This window comes from Armigeres subalbatus, chromosome 2, assembly GCF_024139115.2.
Source record: "Armigeres subalbatus isolate Guangzhou_Male chromosome 2, GZ_Asu_2, whole genome shotgun sequence".
In the NCBI taxonomy this organism is placed as follows: Eukaryota; Metazoa; Arthropoda; class Insecta; order Diptera; family Culicidae; genus Armigeres; species Armigeres subalbatus.
The window spans coordinates 283,957,086-283,976,985 of record NC_085140.1 but is presented as its reverse complement, the minus strand read 5'-3'; the positions used below and the strand labels follow the sequence as shown (position 1 = coordinate 283,976,985).

Here is a 19,900-nt window from a genome sequence, read left to right as displayed (position 1 = left end):
CACCCTGATGCGTTCGCGGGCTCCTCTGGTGTAACGTAGCTCGAAACAGTGTTGTGCTTAATCATTATCCGACGATCATGATTACAATTTTCATGTGAAAACTTTTCACGTGAAAACAGTAGGCGAGTTGTCGCCGGCGACAACTTCTCAAATTTTGTACTCAAACGATAATAAACACAGAATTTTCATTCAATCATTAATCTTCACTAATAATAGCTAATTATCAACAGTCCCGTTATATCTTCTATTTGGCGTTATAGTTTCATGCTAGTAAGGAAAAATAGTTTAAAAGGTAACGGTAAATGCTTCAAATCAAGATACGATTTTCAAACGATTCTTAATCGCTGGCGAGTTTTAATCACTTGATTATTTTAAAGTAAAATCGCGGATGAGTTTGATCATTCACGATTTTCCGAAAATTTGATTTTTCCCAACCCTGGCTCGAAACACTCCTCGTCTTCCCGGATGACCAGACCGAATGGCATCATGCCCGAATTGTGGTGTAAAATGACTCAATTGCATGTAAAATAATGGTGAACGCATGGTAGTTTGTTTTCTCTTAATGTATTGAACTGGAATCTTGCGGATGAGGTGGAAAAATCGTAAATCGTAAAGTTTTAGTGAAAATTAAGGGATTTTCCTTACTTTTTCCAATGGAGCTCAATAACAGATAACTAATTATTTGTTCATAAATGTCCTACAACAGATTATATGAGTGAGGCCATTTTGCCTCACGGGTGCATTATGCACTGTTCTCCCCTACGGTTTTCAGCCACGATGCGTCTACGAATTTTTCTGCTGGTATCATTTTCGGCGGTCATCCCATCGATTTCGTCAACACCGATACAAACTCGTGGTGGGTGCCTCACGTTGTCTTCTCTTGTACCTCTTCCTATCATGTACTTCGTCTTCGACGTGTTGATGACTCGGTTTTCTCTACCTTTCCTATTTTTGGTAACTGTAATAAACCTTCGGTAGACTAACTTACCAGGAGCTACCTTCTCGAAGCCGACACGATGCAGCACAGTGTGCACCGTTTTGCGTAGATTTACACCTCCTGAGAAGGGCAAACTCACCCCTGAACTCATTGAACAAAACCTCATTATGAGGAAGTGGGTTTAAAACCCCCGCAAAAACTTTTTATCCGGACTATAAACATACATTCAGAAACAATACATGCATTTTTCATCATTAGAAGCATTAATCTGTACTGCATCAATAATTGATTTTTTGACCAACCTACATCGCCGTTTTAAGAATTAAGTGTTTAAGAACAATCTCCGAGTTAAAATCTGATGCACATATCTTTAAAATTCATAATGGATCAATCGTCATTTAGCACGTGGAATGCAAACAAGTAAACTGGCCCAACGTGATTTGAAGCAAAACAGCCAAACGAGAATCACGAAACTAAGTTGTCTGATACTCTAATTAAAAATGAAATATGAATTATTCAGCATTCGCGATGTACGACTTTTTGTTATTTGAGTGACTATCCTTAGACAGCAACCAACATAAAATACACACTGAACTGTATTTTCACGTTTCATAATTGCCATTAATAGAGCGCCTTATAAAATCTATAGGTCGTTGATTTTTTTTATTCTTTGTATCGTTAATTACAAAGCTTGAAATGTGTTAGATCAGATTGAACAATCATTATCTATTGTTATATGAAGTTTCTGAGAATTTGTAATATTGAACGTTCGTGATAATGCTTTCTTTGTTCAAACGAAGCGAAAACCACTGAGCTGATTTTATGCTTTGTGGTTTTTTTCTTGAGTAAATTCTTTTCAAACAAATATAGGGGGAAAGACGGCTTTGGCAGGTTTTGTTCTATTATTGGCAGGGGGGTTTTTGTCGACCAAATTTCAGCCTAGTCAGTCATAAAAAAACCCCCTGCCAATAATAGAACAAAACCTGCCAAAGCCGTCATTTCCCCTATATTACTTTTTTATGAAATAGTAGCTAACCCATAAAAAAAACTAGAATTCTATTATGTCCATCAAAACACTACGCTCTCGATAAACTCGTCAAACTTTGTGAAGCCTAATCTGGCAAAAAGTTTTCCGGTATCATAGCCAAAATATATTTCCAATCGAAAAATTCCCCTGCCCCGTGGGACGGGGAATCAGTTCCATCGTTTTATATTCCACCTTTTCCACGCGTAAAACAAGCAAAAGCTCCGATACAGAATGGCAAACAAACCCTCCGACCATTATTGGCCGTGCGTGCATAATCCTCTGATGATTCTCCAAAGTCTCAAACAACAAAAACGGTAACAAAAACGACAGCAACAGCAACAACAACAGCGCAAGCTTTATTATTAGCTCTATTGCTGATACTATTGCTAAACATTCGAACAGAATGGCATAGTCGTTTGCCACAATCACCACCACCGACCGACTGCCGGCACCCAACAAAGGCGGAACACAGCTTCAGATAAAACGTTTAAATTCGATGCCGGGTTACTACCTGTGCTGCATATCGCATCTATCCTTTCGACCGGTGCACCAGCGAACTGGCAATAGCTGCGACGATTGTAAGCGCATTGCAATGCAACCTGGCTGCGATATTGTTCGCTAATTTGGAAAAGTGCTACTCGACTCAACAACTGCAATGGCAACCGATAACAGTTTACCGTATGGTTTCCTTCTATTACAACTAGGTATTCGTTCAACGGATTCGCTTTGTTGCGGTAACCGGAACGACGTTAAAGCCATTCCCAATAGAATTATCGAAAGAAAGCGCTGGCCTTTAATGCAATCAGGGCAAACGTAACGGCATGATTAGGAACCAATGCAAGCTAACTCTAAGCTATACTAACGAAATTGAAAACTAATGATGGAAACACTAACGAAGAATGAAGAGCTTTTTCAACAAGCGAAAGTAGGATAGGATTTGATAGTATATTTCTATTATGATTTGAGTGTTGATGTTACTTCCGGTGATGTCATTTTCCTCTGGTACTAATCTATATTTTTTGTCGTCCCTCCTTCCACGAATCCCACAACTGCATCCCGTCCCCATCCTCGCATGTTTGCCAAAACTTACAGTGCCCGGAGAGCCCCAGGACGTTGCGACGGTTCCGATCAATTCCACCACCATCAAGGTCACCTGGAAGCCACCGAAAGAAAAGAACCGGAACGGTATCATCAGGGGGTACCACATCCACGTTCAGGAAATGCGCGAAGAGGTGAGTTCGAGCTGATAGTATTGTAATCATTGGCGTAACTAACGAGAATCATCACGAACAATTTGTAACCTTCCAGCAGTTATTCGTAATACATATAGGATCGTTTTTTTCAATTTAAATTCCAGTTCTGATTGAATCTCTGAAATAGTAATAAATTAACTTTGTGCTGCATTGATTTGCGCGTTTATTAAAAGATTGCACATAAAATGGTCGGGGTTCAGCGAAACCGCACAAAGAGCCGTTTTGACTGACTGGTGATATTTTGTTCGTAGAATGAAAACCGAAAGTAATTCATACCAATTCATTGGTACATTTGTTGTTGGATATCCTCAGTTATATGGTTATAAGGCTATCCGATACGATTTGTGATCAATCGGATCTGCTACACGAAAATGGGTGCAAGAAAATGAGTATTTTTTTATTGGCAAACTTTTTTACATAACTGGTACCAAACCAAGAAATCCTCAATTGTCATAAGACGAGTTTGTACAATCCCATTGAATTCCACCACTTAATTGTATCTTGACAGTATTTCGTATTTCGACCTAAACAGTAAGGCCGTCTTCAGTGTCTCGTACGAGACGATTTTATTTTCAGTCCGAAATAAAAATATAAAGCAAGTAATTGTCCTAAATAGGATTCTTAAAGAAGCCATAAATTTAATTAAATTGATATTTTTTTAAGCATCAAAAATAATATAAAGGCGACAATAGGGTAATTCAAATTTTGACTTTTTTGCTTGTACTGGATGTAAATTGAGTGAGCACGCTCGGTTTCAAGTTTGTATAAAATTACTATGAAAATAGTAACTTTCATGGAAAACCGTTCCCCAACGCTTCTCTTCAAGCTCTAAAAACATATGAGTACATCGGCAACATTAGAAATTTTACAAAAAAACAGGTCGTCTTTGTTGCGAAACGATTTGATGCTCGCAAGAAAAGTTATTAAGGAAATACTGAATCGGGGGAAATCCAATTTTACACGTGAAAGAATAGCATCAATATCAATAATGAGCATTTTCGTTTTCTTCATTACTTAGCTTCCAAACGAGCAATCGCTTCGCAACGACAACTGCCTTTCAGCTTGAGGAGTATTCTGTGTGTAGGCAATGTGTTGATTATATTTAAATAGTTCATGGGCCACCTCACGGAACGGTCTTCCACATAAGGGTCAGTTTTCACAGTAATTTACATACAAACATACAAAAGTACATCCAAAATTGCTAAAAATTTGGAGAATTATTAAAATGGCAAATGCAATCGTTTAAGCATTTATTTATTTATTACCAGACTAAGGCCGGAGTGGCTTGTGCAATACATGAAAGTCTTCTCCATTCTGCTCGGTCTATGGCTGCACTTCGCCAACCACGCAGTCTGCGGAGGGTCCGCAAATCGTCCTCCACCTGATCGATCCACCTTGCCCGCTGTGCACCTCGCCTTCTTGTTCTCGTCGGATCGTTGTGGAGAACCATTTTCACCGAATTACTGTCCGACATTCTAGCTACGTGCCCGGCGCACCGCAGTCTTCCGATTTTCGCGGTGTGAACGATGGATGGTTCGGCCAACAGCTGATGCAACTCGTGGATCATTCGCCTCTTCCACGTACCGTCCGCCATCTGCACCCCATCATAGATGGTACAAAGCACTTTCCTTTCGAAAACTCCCAGTGCGCGTTGGTCCTCCACGAGCATCGTCCAGGTCTCGTGTCCGTAGAGAACTACCGGTCTAATAAGCGTTTTGTAGATAGTCAGTTTGGTACGGCGGCGAACTCTATTCGATCGGAGCGTTTTGCGGAGTCCAAAGTATGTACGATTTCCTGCCATGATGCGTCTCCGAATTTCTCTGCTGGTATCGTTATCGGCGGTCACCAGTGAGCCCAAGTACACGAATTCTTCAACCACCTCGATTTCGTCACCACCGATAGAAACTCGTGGTGGGGGTGGGTTACATTGACCTCTCTTGAGCCTTTTCCTATCATGTACTTCGTCTTCGACGTGTTGATGACTAGTCCAATCCGTTTAGCTCCGCTTTTCAGTCTGATGTAGGCTTCCTCCATCCTCTCAAAGTTACGGATGTAGGCTTCCTCCATCCTCTCAAAGTTACGTGCCATGATATCAATGTCGTCGGCAAAACCAAATAGCTGGAAGGATTTCGTGAAAATCGTACCACTCGTGTCAAATGTTGAATTACAGACACGAAAGACCATCACCTTGCCGTAACCCTCTGCGGTTTTCGAAGAGACACGAGAATGCCTCTGAAACTCGAACTACGCACATCACCCGATCCATCGTCGCCTTGATCAACCGTATCAGTTTATCCGGAAATCCGTTTTCGTGTATTAGCTGCCATAGCTGGTACCGATCGATTGTATCATATGCGGCTTTGAAGTCGATAAATAGATGATGTGTGGGTACATTGTATTCGCGACATTTCTGCAATATCTGACGTACGGCGAACACCTGGTCTGTGGTAGAGCGTTCACCTATAAATCCCGTCTGGTACTGCCTCACGAACTCGTGTAAAATTTGGGAGAGTACCTTGTAGGCGGCGTTCAGCAATGTGATTGCGCGGTAGTTGCTACAATCCAGCTTATTGCCTTTTTTGTAGATGGGGCACACGACACCTTCCATCCACTCCTGCGGCAGAACCTCATTACCCAGTACAGCGCTCTAGCCAGTGCCTCACCACCGTGTTTAAACAGCTCTCCTGGTAGTTGATCAACTCCAGGAGCTTTGTTGTTTTCCAGCCCGCCGATCTCCTGGATTTTCTGGAGATTCGGAGCCGGAAGTCGTATGTCCTGCGCGCGTGCTCCTAGGTTCATTACCATACCGCCACCGTTGTCTGCCACATCGCCATTCAGATTCTCTTCGTAGTGCTGCTGCCACCTTTGAATCACCTCACGCTCGTTTTTTTTTTTTTTTTTTTTTTGCGAGGGGAATGCATTTACACACTAACCCAGTACACGTGCATTGTAGTTGCCAAACTACCACACGGAAGTGTACTGGAGTATCAGACTCGACCATACCGGTAATACCGACTAAACTCCCTTGGGCTCCACCATCGTTTCCCCCAGGAACTACCTCTCAGTACTACTTCTGGGGGATGGCAGTACTAAACGTACTCGCTCGTTCTCGCTCACACAGGCACCCGTCCCGTGCGAGACTGACTTGGGTGCTCGCTCTATCGCACCCTCAAACACACCCCACATACTCTGTTGCACCTCTGTCATGCCGTGCAGGTCTATCTTGTGTGCCCACCCTTCTCATGCCATGTGAGTCTAACTTGTATGCCCACCCAAACCCTTGATTCATGCTCATACACTCCATGCTTGCACACACGCTAACGCTCCTATGGGTCTGACTTGTGTGCCCACCCTTCTCATGCCGTGCGGGACTAACTTTTGTGCCCACCCTTCTCATGCCGTGTGGGACTAATTCTATGCCCACCTTTATCGTACCATGTGAGACTGCTCACCTCTTTCATTCGGTTCGCGCTGACACATACTACTCGAGTCATTCGACCTAACACTCCCTCTGGCATCCCTTGTGGGACTCTTCGCTTAGGTTCCCACTTCTGACATACCATGTGAGTCTGACTTACCTCATTCATGCCATATGAGACTAGCTCAACACAACTCAACTCATTCCTTTCGTACCATGTGAGACTGACTTGGATGCTCCCCCACACTCCTCTGCCACGCCGCGGGGTATCAGTAGTCGTAGGAACCAACATTCCTGCGCTACTCCCAGCGCGGCGTGTGCAGTCCATACATACACCTATTCATTCACCCTTCTGCCATGCTTCGAGGTGACGATCTCGGTTGCCACCCGCTGCGCCATTACCTCTGCATGGGCAGACCATTCACACACTTCTTCGCGTTCGGCACTTTCGCTCTAACTTACCAATCACAAGTTAGTCATGCTTGTCGATTGTTGCTCGGCGCGCCAGATTCTCTGCAAGCTGCAGGCAATCTGAGTGTTTGCAGTCGAGACTGCGTTCCACTTCTCCACCGCTTGACACATCCTTTGGATAAGATTATCCGGAGTTGTGTCCCGGCCGCAAACGTCTAGCATTGCTCTCCTTTCGACGTCGAAACGAGGACATACGAACAGTATGTGCTCTGCAGTTTCGTCAACACCTGGGCAGTCAGGGCAGACGGAGACCTCCGCGTGCCCAAGCCTGTGGTGGTACTGTCGGAAACAGCCATGGCCTGACAGGAATTGTGTCAGATGGAAGTGAACCTCCCCATGGGGTCTCCCTACCCAGCTTGATATGTTAGGAATCAGCCGGTGGGTCCACCTACCTTTCGAGGAGTTATCCCACTCGCGCTGCCATCTGGCAACCGAAGTCACCCTGGTACGCTCGCGGGCTCCTCTGGTGCCACGTAGGTCAAAACACTCCTCGTCCTCCCGGATGACCAGCCCGACTGGCATCATACTCGCTATCACGCAGGATGCGTCGCGCGATACCGTGTGGTAGGCCGATATCACCCTGAGACACATCAAGCGGTAGGTGCTCTCCAGTTTCTGCAGGTAACTGGTTACCCCCAGTGCTTTTGCCCAGGACGGGCCGCCGTACCTAAGAATAGATGCGGCAACGCCTGCCAGTAGCCTACGTCTACTGTCGCACACCTTGGAGCTGTTGGACATCATCCTCGATAATGCCGCCACAGCAGTCGAAGCCTTCTTGCACGCATATTCGACATGGCTACCGAAGGTAAGCTTGTCATCTATGATGACCCCAAGAATCTTCAGACTCCGCTTTGAAGTGATCGCGACGTCTCCCACGTGTACAACTGCATGTTGTGCCGACTTACGGTTGCTGACGATAACCACCTCCGCCTTATGTTGAGCGAGCTCAAGGCCTCTCGCACTCATCCGGTCCGCCACAGTGCTGATCGCGTGTTCTGCGGTTAGCTCTACTTCGGGGATTGACTCCCCGTAGACCTCTAGGGTTACATCGTCAGCAAAGCCGACGATCTTCACACCAGGAGGGAAATTTAGCTTCAGAACCCCGTCATACATCAGGTTCCATAGTACCGGACCCAGGATTGACCCTTGCGGGACTCCTGCGGTAATAGGAACACTTTTCTGACCGGCATCGGTCTCGTATAGCAGCACACGGTTCTGGAAGTAGCATTCCAAGATCCGGTACAGTCCCACCGGCAGGCTAAGCCGGTGTAACGAAAACGCAAAAGCATCACAGCTTGCGCTGTTGAATGTGTTCTTCATGTCCAGTGTTACCTTTGAACAGTATTTATTGTCTTGTCTTTTTCGCTGGATCGCTACCTTTGCTGTTTTGAGGACTGAATTGATAGTGTTTACCGTGGACTTACCCTTCCGAAAACCAAACTGGTTACTCGACAGGCCATCCGTACCCTCTGCGTACGGGGTGAGCCTGTTGAGGATGATCCTCTCGAGCAGTTTACCCGTCGTGTCGATCAGGCAAATTGGTCTGTACGCCGATGGGTCACCCGGAGGCTTCCCGGCCTTCGGCAGCAGTACCAACTTCTGCCTTTTCCATCTCTCAGGGAAACAACACTTATCCAGGCATCTCTGCATAGCTAGCCTGAACATGTTCGGGTTCGCTATGATCGCTGCCTTAAGTGCACTGTTTGGTACTCCATCGGGGCCTGGAGCTTTGTTCATCGCAAGGGTGTTAGCCACTGCGAGTAACTCTTCGTTCGTCACCGGAGCCACCATTTCGGCCACACTCCCAGCGCCTTGCAGCGCAGGAGGAGGCCAGGGACTTGTGGCTCGGGACGGGAAGAGTACTTCGATAATCCTCGCCAACCGGTCCGGTGACCGTTCGGGGGTGAAGAGCCCCCTTTGGTCTTGGCCATCACGATCCTATAGGCGTCACCCCACGGATTCGCATTGGCACCCTCGCACAGGTTGTCGAAGCACGCTCTCTTGCTGCTCTTGATGGCCTTGTTAAGGGCCAGTCTCGCAGCTTGAAACACTTCCCGGCGGACCGCTCTCTCCTCCTCGGTGCGGGCTCGTTGCGTCCTACGTCTAGCCTTGAGGCAGGCTGATCGTAGGGCTGCAATTTCGGCACTCCACCAGTATACCGGGCGTCTGCCATTTCTTGGCAGGGCTTTCCTCGGCATAGTAGCGTCGCACGCGCGTGATAGGACAGCTATCAGCGCATCCCCGCTTAGACTGTCGGTGTTGGCCTCCAGTCCCAGGGCCGCGGTGAAAACTTCGCTGTCGAAGTGAGTGGTCTTCCACCCACGGACCTGACAGGGATCACCCGCCCTCGGACGCTGCACACCATAATTGATCTTGAAGCGAATTGCTAGGTGATCACTATGGGTGTAGCCCTCGTCTACCCTCCAGTTCAGGTCCGAGACCAGACTAGGGCTGACAAACGTTACATCTATCCATGACTCGACCCCATTCCTACGGAATGTGCTACTGGCTCCGTCATTGACAAGCACTGCGTCGAGTTTTGCAAGTGCCTCGAGTAACGCTTGTCCCCTCTGATTGGTGCAGCGGCTGCCCCATTCCACTGCCCAAGCATTAAAGTCTCCCGCTATAACGAACGGGCTCCGACCTACTAGGTCGGCCGATAGCCTGTCGATCATCTGGTTGAACTGTTCCATTGGCCACCTTGGTGGGGCGTAGCAGCTACAATAGAACACCCCGTTGATCTTGGCTATCGCGACACCCTCCGCGGAGGAGTGTACAACCTCTTGAACGGGGTACCTTCCCGTTGTGTAAATTGCCGCCGACCTAGACCCGTCCGCCACCCAGTTGCCGTTGCCGGCAGGGACGTTGTACGGGTCGGACAGGAGGGCGACATCGATCCTCGACTCCGAGACCGCCTGCCACAGCAGCTGCTGGGCAGGTGCACAGTGATTCAGATTCAGCTGTGTTACTTGCACGGCTTTTTCCGATTGGCTTCTCCGAAGGGACACGCAGGCCCGCCCATAGCATGGTTCCGGGCCTGCATCTTACTGGCGCAGATAAGGCACCTAGGTGCCTTGTCGCATTCCTGTGCTTTGTGTCCCTCCTCGCCGCAGCGACGACACATCTTGCTTCGGTCTGGGCCCTTGCAGTCATAAGACTTGTGCCCGGACTCAAGGCACCGGTACCACCTGTCCACTGAAGGTGGCTGGAGCACGCTTACTGGGCATACTGACCAGCCGATCTTCAGCTTCCCTTTCTCGATGACCTTTTGGCGTCAGCCACCGGTAGTCTGGAGATAGGCTACCTGCGCACCAAAGAATCCCCTCTTAGACGTACAGAGGACCGCTCCACCTCTGTGCCGCACTGCTCTTTGACGGCAGAGACGACGTCTTCCGCGGTCGTGACCTCATCCAGCTGCTTACACTGGAGGGCCACTTCCGCACCCAACGACCTAACCTGAGCGCCGTCACCCAAGACCTTCTGGGCAAGCTTTTTGTAAGCCACCCCGCTGGATTGCGCGCCACGCTTCAGTACCAAGATCATTTCACCGTTCTTGGTACGTCTAACGCTGCGCACGTCCTGGCCCAGGGCCGATAGGCTATCGGCCGCTCGCAGCGATTTAAGGACATCGGCGTATTTGTCCTTGTCGGTTTTCACCAACAAGGCCTCGCCTCTGTCTCTCACTTTCTTCATTGGTCGAGGGGTGTTCGACTTCCGCCCCCTACTGACCAGTTGCCAAGGATTCGCATCCCCTTCGGCGGGTACCGATGGCTGGCTGGGGCCAGCTTGTGGCTCAGCAACTTGTGCCTGTCTAGTGCCTTTCGCCTTCTTGGGCATACGCCCTTCAGGCTCCGGTGCACCATCCAGGCGACGCTTCGCCTTAATGGTAGCGCGTTTGGGTCGCTTCTTACTTGGCGTTTTCTTGCCCTCACTGGCCGTAAGGGCGGTCGCCTCTTTCGCCGCAGTAACACCGCTAGGGGAGGAGAGGGCCTTGGTCTGCGTACCTTTGGCTACCCTCTCTGCTTCCGCTACACGCCTGATATAAGCGACCTGTTCTTTTCTTGCGACACGAACAGCTCGCCGGAGCACCAACAGGCTCTGCTTAAGCTCCTTGTTGGTGTTCTGCCTGCCGCTTACGAACTCGATGATCTCATCGAGTTGCTCGGCCACCACCCGTATACCTGGTAGTGGCTCGTCAGGCGTGCAGGCAGGGCTACTCCCCACCACCGCTGGAGACTCTTCGGTGCTGCCAATAGCAGCAGCCGTCACTCCACTTGCCCCCTCTTTAATAGGGGACCTCGCTAGGCCCCTTTTGGCAAAGGGGTCCGTCACCTCCAACTCCAAAGATAGGTTTCGTTCAATACTCATTTCTTATGGGTCCCCCTTGCGGCAGCCGCCGAATCCTACTGGAGTAGTCGCCTTTAGTGATCCCATGGTTATCTATGCCTGCCTTGCGGCAAGCAGGGAGGCCATGCGAGGGTTGACACTTGCGTGTTCAGAGCCAGATCAGCGCAAGTCAGGAAAGGGCATCTGAGCCTACTCCCACCCAGTAGGCAAAACTGGATGGCAGAATTGGGCAGCGTGCTACAAGGCCCGCCACGGTTTTATGGGACGGAAGACAGCCTAGCCATTAGCCCACTCGCCGTTTCGAGTCAGTGTCACCCGACCCTACTAAGAGAGTAGAATGTCAGACTGCCAGCCCTCACTTCACAATATAACAATATCCAAATACGAAACCAGTACACGCAACCAGTATGCCATAATCAGGGTCTTACTGATATCAACCCTGATGTGCCAGTGGCACTCTCTGGGCTTGTGCTTTTGAAGCGGCACACAGTCGCTTTGATAGAGTCTGCTTACGGGCACTTGTGGTTTTTTGGGAGGGATTTTAGCAGAGCCCACTGCTAAATCCCACCACGCCCTAGGCAGTTCTCCCTGACTCACAGACAGCTGGGGAGGGGTCGTCAAGCCCTTGGACATGGTCCCTGCTGCCCCCACCTCACGCTCGTTTGTAAGAAGGTTTCCGTATATGTCGTTACACATATCGGGCTGTGGCACGTGGCCCTAACGTTAACGGTTTTAGTTCTCATAGAACTTTCGTGCATTATCAGCGCGGTACAGTTGCTCCGTCTCTTCGCGGTCTCGATCTTCCTGCTGGCGCTTTTCCACTGAAAAATCGATTTTTGTCTGTTCCGCGCCCGTTTGTATCGTGCCTCGTTCGCCCTCGTGCGGTGTTGCAGCAATCTCGCCTGTGCTGCATTCTTCTCCTCAACTAACTGCTCACATTCACCGTCATACCGGTCGTTTCTCTGATCCGGGGCCACCGTGCCTAGTGCAGCGGTTGCGGTGCTTCCCATGGTGGATCGAATATCTCTCCAGTAATCTTCAAGAGACGCTGCGCCTAGCTGCTCTTCCGTTGGGAGTGCCACTCCCAGCTGCTGCGCGTAGTCTTGGGCTAGTCTACCGTCTTGTAACCACCCAATGTTTAGCCGCGGCGGACGTCTCCGACGCGTGTTGTACACCGTCGAGAGTTTTGAGCGCAAACATACTGCAACGAGGTAGTAGTCGGATTCAATACCAATAGTTTATTCATCGTTAGCCGTTGTCGTTCGATACGGTATGCAGACTATCCGGTCTATACATTTGCTCCGTCCCTACCTGTGCGTTCATTCCACCGATGACGATTTTGACGTCCCGCAGTGGGCATCCATCGTATGTCTGCTCCAGCTGTAGTGTGCATAGAACGCTTCTTTCTCGTCGTCGGGTCTCCCTTCGTATGGGCTGTGCAAGTTGATGATGCTATAGGGCACTGCACGGACTGCTTTGACTTTTTCTCGCTGCAAAGAAACAACAAGGCCAGTAAACGTCAAAATTTATGAAAAACGAAAGAGAAAGAGATTTTTTCGTGCAGTGCCCTATAGTTGAAGAATCGGCCTTTTATCCTCAGCTTGCTACGACGTCGAAGTTGCGGGAATGTAATTCATCGTAGATTATCCTGTCGCAACCTGTGAAACCTAGCGACTTGCAGTTCCATGTTCCAAGCTTCCAATCGTGATCCTTTATTCGTCACCTAGGTCGTTGCCGATTGTATCGAGTCGTATTATCTTCTATGTCGTTCGTAATGGTTGTTTTTAAAGCCGGCTTATTGGGCCTGCGCAAACCTCCTGTCTCGTCGGAGGGCCGTCGTGTCAGGTCTGTTTAGCGTCCTACCTAACACCAGGACTTGGGCTTGTGTGCTTTGAGCGGTACACGGTCGCTTTGGCGGAGCCTACTTGCGGATACATGCAGCTTTTTATAGAGGTTTAACAGGGCCCACTGTCAAACCCCACCACATCCTAGGCAGGCGCCATAACTCGCAGATGGCCTGGGGAGGGATCGTCAAGCCCTTGGAAATAGTCCCTGCTGCCCCTACCGGTACGGAACACAGCAACTAAATTGAGAGCTGAAAATAGTGACCGATACGGAAACGAGTGACGAAACTAAAAAGACAGCGTCGCGGGTGCGCCGCGGGTGAGCTGCGCGGGTGATTAAAACGCTCGCGACCGATAATGATGCTCTTAAAAGTGTGGAGTGGAGTTTTGTGTAGGTAGGGCAAAAGGTCCAATAGTGGAGGAACTAAGCACGTTCCAACACTAATTTCTCTATAACACCTAAACCAGCGGTTCTCAACCTTTTTCTTGGGAGGTACCCCTTAGTACTTTTGCATTAATTAAGGTACCCCCTATTTTTTCTCGCAAAAATAGGCGTTATTTAATGTTATTCCGTGAAAGTTTTCAATTCAAATTAAGTTCATACATCAAGCTTCTTACAAGACTTTGGACATTTGCAAAGGCTTCCGAGCCTCTAGAAAGGATGCTTTTGAACCGTTTGGAAGGACTGAGCCGATAGAAGAAGGCTTCTGAGCCTCTTGGAAGGAGGCTTCCGAGCCTCTTGGAAGGAGGCTTCAGAACCTCTTGGAAGGAGGCTTCAGAACCTCTTGGAAGGAGGCTTCCGAGCCTCTTGGAAGGAGGCTTCCGAGCCTCTTGGAAGGAGGCTTCCGAGCCTCTTGGAAGGAGGCTTCCGAGCCTCTTGGAAGGAGGCTTCCGAGCCTCTTGAAGGGAAGCTTCCATGCCTCTTAAAAGGGGGCTTCCGAGCCTCTTGGAAGGAGGCTCTGAGCCTCTTGGAAGGAGGCTTCTGAGCCTTTGGAGGAGGCTTCCTGAGCCTCTTGGAAGGAGGCTTCCGAGCCTCTTGGAAGGAGGCTTCCGAGCCTCTTGGAAGGAAGCTTCCGAGCCTCTTGGAAGGAGGCTTCCGAGCCTCTTGGAAGGAGGCTTCCGAGCCTCTTGGAAGGAGGCTTCCGAGCCTCTTGGAAGGAGGCTTCCGAGCCTCTTGGAAGGAGGCTTCTCAGTCTCTCGCAAATAGACTTCCGAGCATTCTCAAATTACCAAAACTTTGATAATAAGTTTTCATTGGAATTGGTTCCGCTTCCGAGCCTCTTGGAAGGAAGCTTCCGAGCCTCTTGGAAGGAGGCTTCCGAGCCTCTTGGAAGGAGGCTTCCGAGCCTCTTGGAAGGAGGCTTCTCAGTCTCTCGCAAATAGACTTCCGAGCATTCTCAAATTACCAAAACTTTGATAATAAGTTACGCATTCTTGTCCGAGGTACCTCCTGGAGCCAACGTAAGTACCCCCAGGGGTACATGTACCCCAGGTTGAGAACCGCTGACCTAAACCATACTTCATTTCCCTTACCTTGAGAGTGCATCCTAAAGGTCATTCTCTCTATTGTATCCGACGCGTGCCATAATTTCATCAAAATCCTTTATTGTTACCTAAAATCAATTCTCCAATTATTGGTACAGTGTTCCAATAGTTGCGGTATTTTGTTATTCGTGTTCCTATAGTTGCGAATCTCAAGGATTTAAACGGGACTCGCAACTATTGGAACACTACCGTAACTATTGGTGCAAGGGAATGAAAAAAATTAAGTAATTTAAAGATACTTTACCAGTTTAAATAAATTTCAATGTTATTTTTGTTTCCATCGTGTTTGATGATGTGGGTTACTGCGGGTTACTGTGGGTCAGTGTTGGTAAAAACTCAAAATCTCAAAACTCATGGATGATTCAAATCAAGCGCGAGTTGAAACGCAATCAACTCAGCACCTAAAAACTCATGGATGAGTTGAACAGTGAATTGATTATATTATTATTATTTCTTTATTAAAGAGGCTTGCAGCCCTAAGGCTGGCTCACCTCTAAAACAGTGAATTGACGTTTGTCGCATAAAATATTAGACACTCTTTTATGGGTCTGTCTCAATTGGATAATTAAACTGAAATTAAACTTAAAAGCGACATTTCAATAATTATCAAATAACCCTGCTCGCAGAGCAAGATTACTTTTGACAGATATCGAATCATTTTCCATCGATGTTCTATTGGAATTGCTGGGTAGCACCAGCCATTCTTATTACGGGGTGATTTTTTAATTTTCGAACTGTCACTTTTAAGTTTAATTCTCCAAATGAGACAGATCCTATGTATAGGCAATAAATTGCCCCCAAATTGATTTCAAATGCGTTTTAAACCAAAATTATTTTTTAGCAAATGAGTTAAATTATGCGTTTTAGCATGAAAAATTCAAGCGTGATGCATTCTTTTAAAATCGCAGACGATTTCGTTCGCACTGGAGCGCTCGTTGATTGAGATTTATGAGTGATTTTACCAACACTGCTGTGGGTTACTGCGTTTAATTTTTAAGTTCCGTGCAAATCGTACTACCGCAACTATAGGAACACCCACGACTATCGGAACTGTTACCCTATTAACCTTCCGCGATTGGCACCGTTGAAAAAAGTACAACACCATCGAAAAAAAAGCTAGCTTGTTGTTCACTAGAGGAGCAGAAGTGCAAGAGTGAATCAGGACCATGCGAGACCCGGAAGGTTAAAAAAGAAATGGCTGATACGACAGTACTCTAGTAACATGCTGGTAGCCGAGCTCTTCCATCGTTTCTTTTCGGTTCAACCTAGCGAGTTGAGGTCACGCGACACCTGCCTTTGAGATTGAGTCTCACTGTTTAGGGTTCCGTCTAAAAAATGTGTCATATTTTCTACGATGCGCTTAGCATATTTTTCCATCAGGACAAAATGGTTGAAAAACCATAGCTCCGGTTGCTCCGCTATATCAACACTTCCGCATAGCTTAATAAATTGGGTAACTGAAAGAACGAGTAGCAAGTCCCCATCACTTTGTGAACCCATGCTCACCTACCTGAAACATTGCACAAATTATTCACTGCATTTAAATAATATTTTTGTACACATCAGTTCCGTGCGCGGCTTCAAAGATTTTCTGTAATTCACTGTGAAACATGATATTTCCTTTTTACATAAAATTCAAGATATTTCTAGTTTTCTGACCAAATTTGGGCTGAATCGAGAATACATGGGCTTAGTTGTAGCTTACCACAATCTTGGGTCATTATATCGCTCCGAAATTTCTCATCAAAATGGGGCATTTTACTTGTTAGTTCCATGCCTAGTTTCCACGAGCATGCGCCTTAAAACTAGTTACGCCAATGATGTAAACAACCAAATAACTTTTTTCCAGGGCCGAGGTCTGCTGAACGAACCGATGAAGTTCGACGTAGTAGATGCGATGGAATACAACGTCACCGCCCTTCAGCCGGACACTAAATATTCCGTCCAGGTGGCAGCTTTGACGCGGAAAGGTGATGGTGACCGAAGTACGCCAATTACGGTCAAAACTCCGGGTGGCGTTCCCATTAGGCCCACCGTCAACTTGAAGGTTTTAGAACGTGATCCAACGATTTCCATCGAACTGGAGTGGGAACGACCGAAACAAACCTATGGAGAACTGCGGGGTTTCCGAGTCAAGTGGGGTGTCCGAGAGCATCCATTGCAAGAAGAACCTATTCTAAACGAAAGCACTCTAACCAAACGGATCAATGACCTGGAGCGGGGAGTAGAGTATGAATTCAGGGTAGCCGGAATGAATCATATTGGTATTGGTCAAGAAACGATCAAGTATTATCAGACACCGGAAGGAACACCAACTGGGCCGCCGACGAGTATCGACGTTCGATTCCAGACACCAGATGTGGTATGTATCACTTGGGATTCACCAACAAGAGAGCACAGAAACGGTCAAATCACTCGGTATGACGTGCAGTTCCATAAGAAGATCGATCACGGGTTGGGTACTGAAAGAAATACAACGATACGGAAAGCAGTCTTTACGAATCTAGAAGAGAATACCGAATATATTGTGAGGATCAGAGCGTATACCAAACAAGGTGCTGGGCCATATAGCGAAAAGAAAATCATTTTCACTGAACGCGATATGGGTCGAGCTCCGCTATCAGTACAAGCAGTTGCCACTTCCGAACAGACGGTTGAAGTTTGGTGGGAACCGGTGCCATCTCGTGGTAAACTTTTAGGTTACAAAATCTTTTATACGATGACTGCTGTCGAGGACCTCGATGAATGGCAAACAAAAGACGTTGGAGTTACAGAATCGGTTGACCTCCTAAACCTGGAAAAGTTTGCTCAATATGCTATAGCAATTGCGGCGAGATATAAAACCGGACCTGGACGACTCAGCGAAAAGGTCACCGTAAAAGTGAAACCCGAAGACGTTCCTCTAAACCTTAGAGCTCACGACGTCAGCACACATTCCATGACCCTGAATTGGGCTCCGCCAATTCGGTTGAATCCCACAAATTACAAAATCTCCTTCGATGCCGTTAAAGAATTCGTCGACTCTCAAGGTATCCCACAAAAGCAGGTCCTACCAAAGCGAGAAATCGTTCTGAAGAGCCACAGCGTCCAGCACACCATCTCAGACCTGTCTCCGTTCACTACTTATTTCGTAAATGTTAGTGCGATACCAACAGATTATTCTTACAAACCACCAACTAAAATTACAGTCACAACACAAATGGCAGCTCCACAACCAATGGTTCAACCTGACTTTTATGGAGTAGTGAATGGTGAAGAAATTCAAGTAATTCTACCACAAGCGTCTGAAGAATACGGACCAATATCGCATTACTACTTGATCGTTGTTCCAGAAGACAAGTCCAACCTGCACAAACACCCAGACCAATTTCTTACCGAAGATTTACTCCCAAGCAAGACACGTTCTGAACGACTGAATGCGCCATACATTGCAGCAATGTTCCTCCAAAGAAACATTCCTTACACGTTCCACTTGGGATCCGGCGAAACAAGCCACAACTTCACCAACAAAAAGCTTGAAAGAGGCAAACGATATCGCATATTTGTGCGAGCCGTTGTGGATACCCCCCAGAAACATCTCTACACCTCGAGTCCATTCTCCGAGTTCCTCGCTCTGGACATGAAGGAAGCTCCAACTGGAGAACCACCTCACAGACCGAATCCAAATGTACCCCAAGATCCAGAAATTCTCATCAGAGGGAAAAACGAAGAACCGGGTATGATTTGGGTGGTTGGGCCGATAATCGCTGCCCTCGTGCTGTCGTTCCTTCTAGTAATCACTTACTTTGTTCGACGAAGACGACAACCCTACAAAACTCCAGATCAAGCTGCAGTAACTCGACCATTGATGGCTGCTGACTTGGGAGCTGGACCGGCTCCTACCGATCCGGTCGACATGCGACGGCTCAACTTCCAAACTCCTGGAATGATCAGCCATCCCCCTATACCGATCTCAGAGCTGGCCAACCACGTGGAACGCTTAAAATCCAACGATAATCTCAAATTCTCACAAGAATACGAAAGCATTGAACCGGGACAACAGTTTACCTGGGATCACTCAAACATGGAAGTTAACAAACCCAAAAACCGCTACGCAAATGTTACTTCATATGATCACAGTAGAGTGATTTTACAACCGATCGAAGGTGTTCCGGGGTCGGACTATATCAATGCCAACTACTGCGATGGCTACCGAAAGCACAACGCCTACGTGGCTACACAAGGACCGCTACAAGAGACCTTCGGCGATTTCTGGCGCATGTGTTGGGAGCTGAAATCGTCGACTATCGTTATGATGACTCGGCTGGAGGAACGATCACGCATCAAATGTGACATGTACTGGCCAGCACGAGGTACTGAAGTCTACGGCGTCATGACGGTGACAATCACAGAAACTCAGGAATTAGCTACTTACAGCATAAGGACGTTCCAGATTTGCCGCAGCGGAAGCAACGAGCGACGTGAAATCAAACAGCTCCAATTCACTGCATGGCCAGATCATGGTGTACCGGACCACCCTGCCCCATTCTTGCAATTCTTAAAACGCACCAAGGTTCTTACTCCACCTGATTCCGGACCCATTATTGTACATTGCTCGGCAGGTGTCGGAAGAACCGGGTGCTATATTGTGATTGATTCGATGCTCGAACGCATGCGGCATGAGAAAATGATCGACATTTACGGCCACGTGACCTGTTTGCGAGCACAGCGCAATTACATGGTTCAAACCGAAGATCAGTACATCTTCATTCATGACGCTTTGCTGGAAGCGGTTATCTGTGGCAGCACGGAAGTCCCGGCCAGAAGCCTGCACAACCACATACAGAAACTGATGCAAACCGAGCCAGGGGAGAACATCACAGGGATGGAAATGGAATTCAAGAAGCTATCGAATATAAAGGCCGATTCGTCTCGCTTCGTGACGGCTAACTTGCCCTGCAATAAGCACAAGAACCGATTGGTTCACATACTGCCATATGAAGCGTCACGCGTCTGTCTAACACCAATACGGGGCGTGGAAGGTAGCGACTACATCAATGCCAGTTTTGTCGATGGGTG

The 19,900-nt window shown here is 47.7% G+C and overlaps 1 protein-coding gene across 3 annotated transcripts in view; it reads left to right on the top strand.

Annotated features, from left to right (window-relative positions):
• LOC134212337 (tyrosine-protein phosphatase Lar) overlaps positions 1–19,900 on the top strand; it is a 612,250-nt gene that overhangs the window by 574,686 nt on the left and 17,664 nt on the right. For all 3 annotated transcript variants that reach the window (XM_062690096.1, XM_062690098.1, XM_062690097.1), the window contains 2 exons: positions 3,057–3,196; positions 16,692–19,897. In XM_062690096.1, coding sequence (XP_062546080.1) covers positions 3,057–3,196; positions 16,692–19,897 — 3,346 coding nt within the window. The remainder of the gene's footprint in view (positions 1–3,056; positions 3,197–16,691; positions 19,898–19,900) is intronic.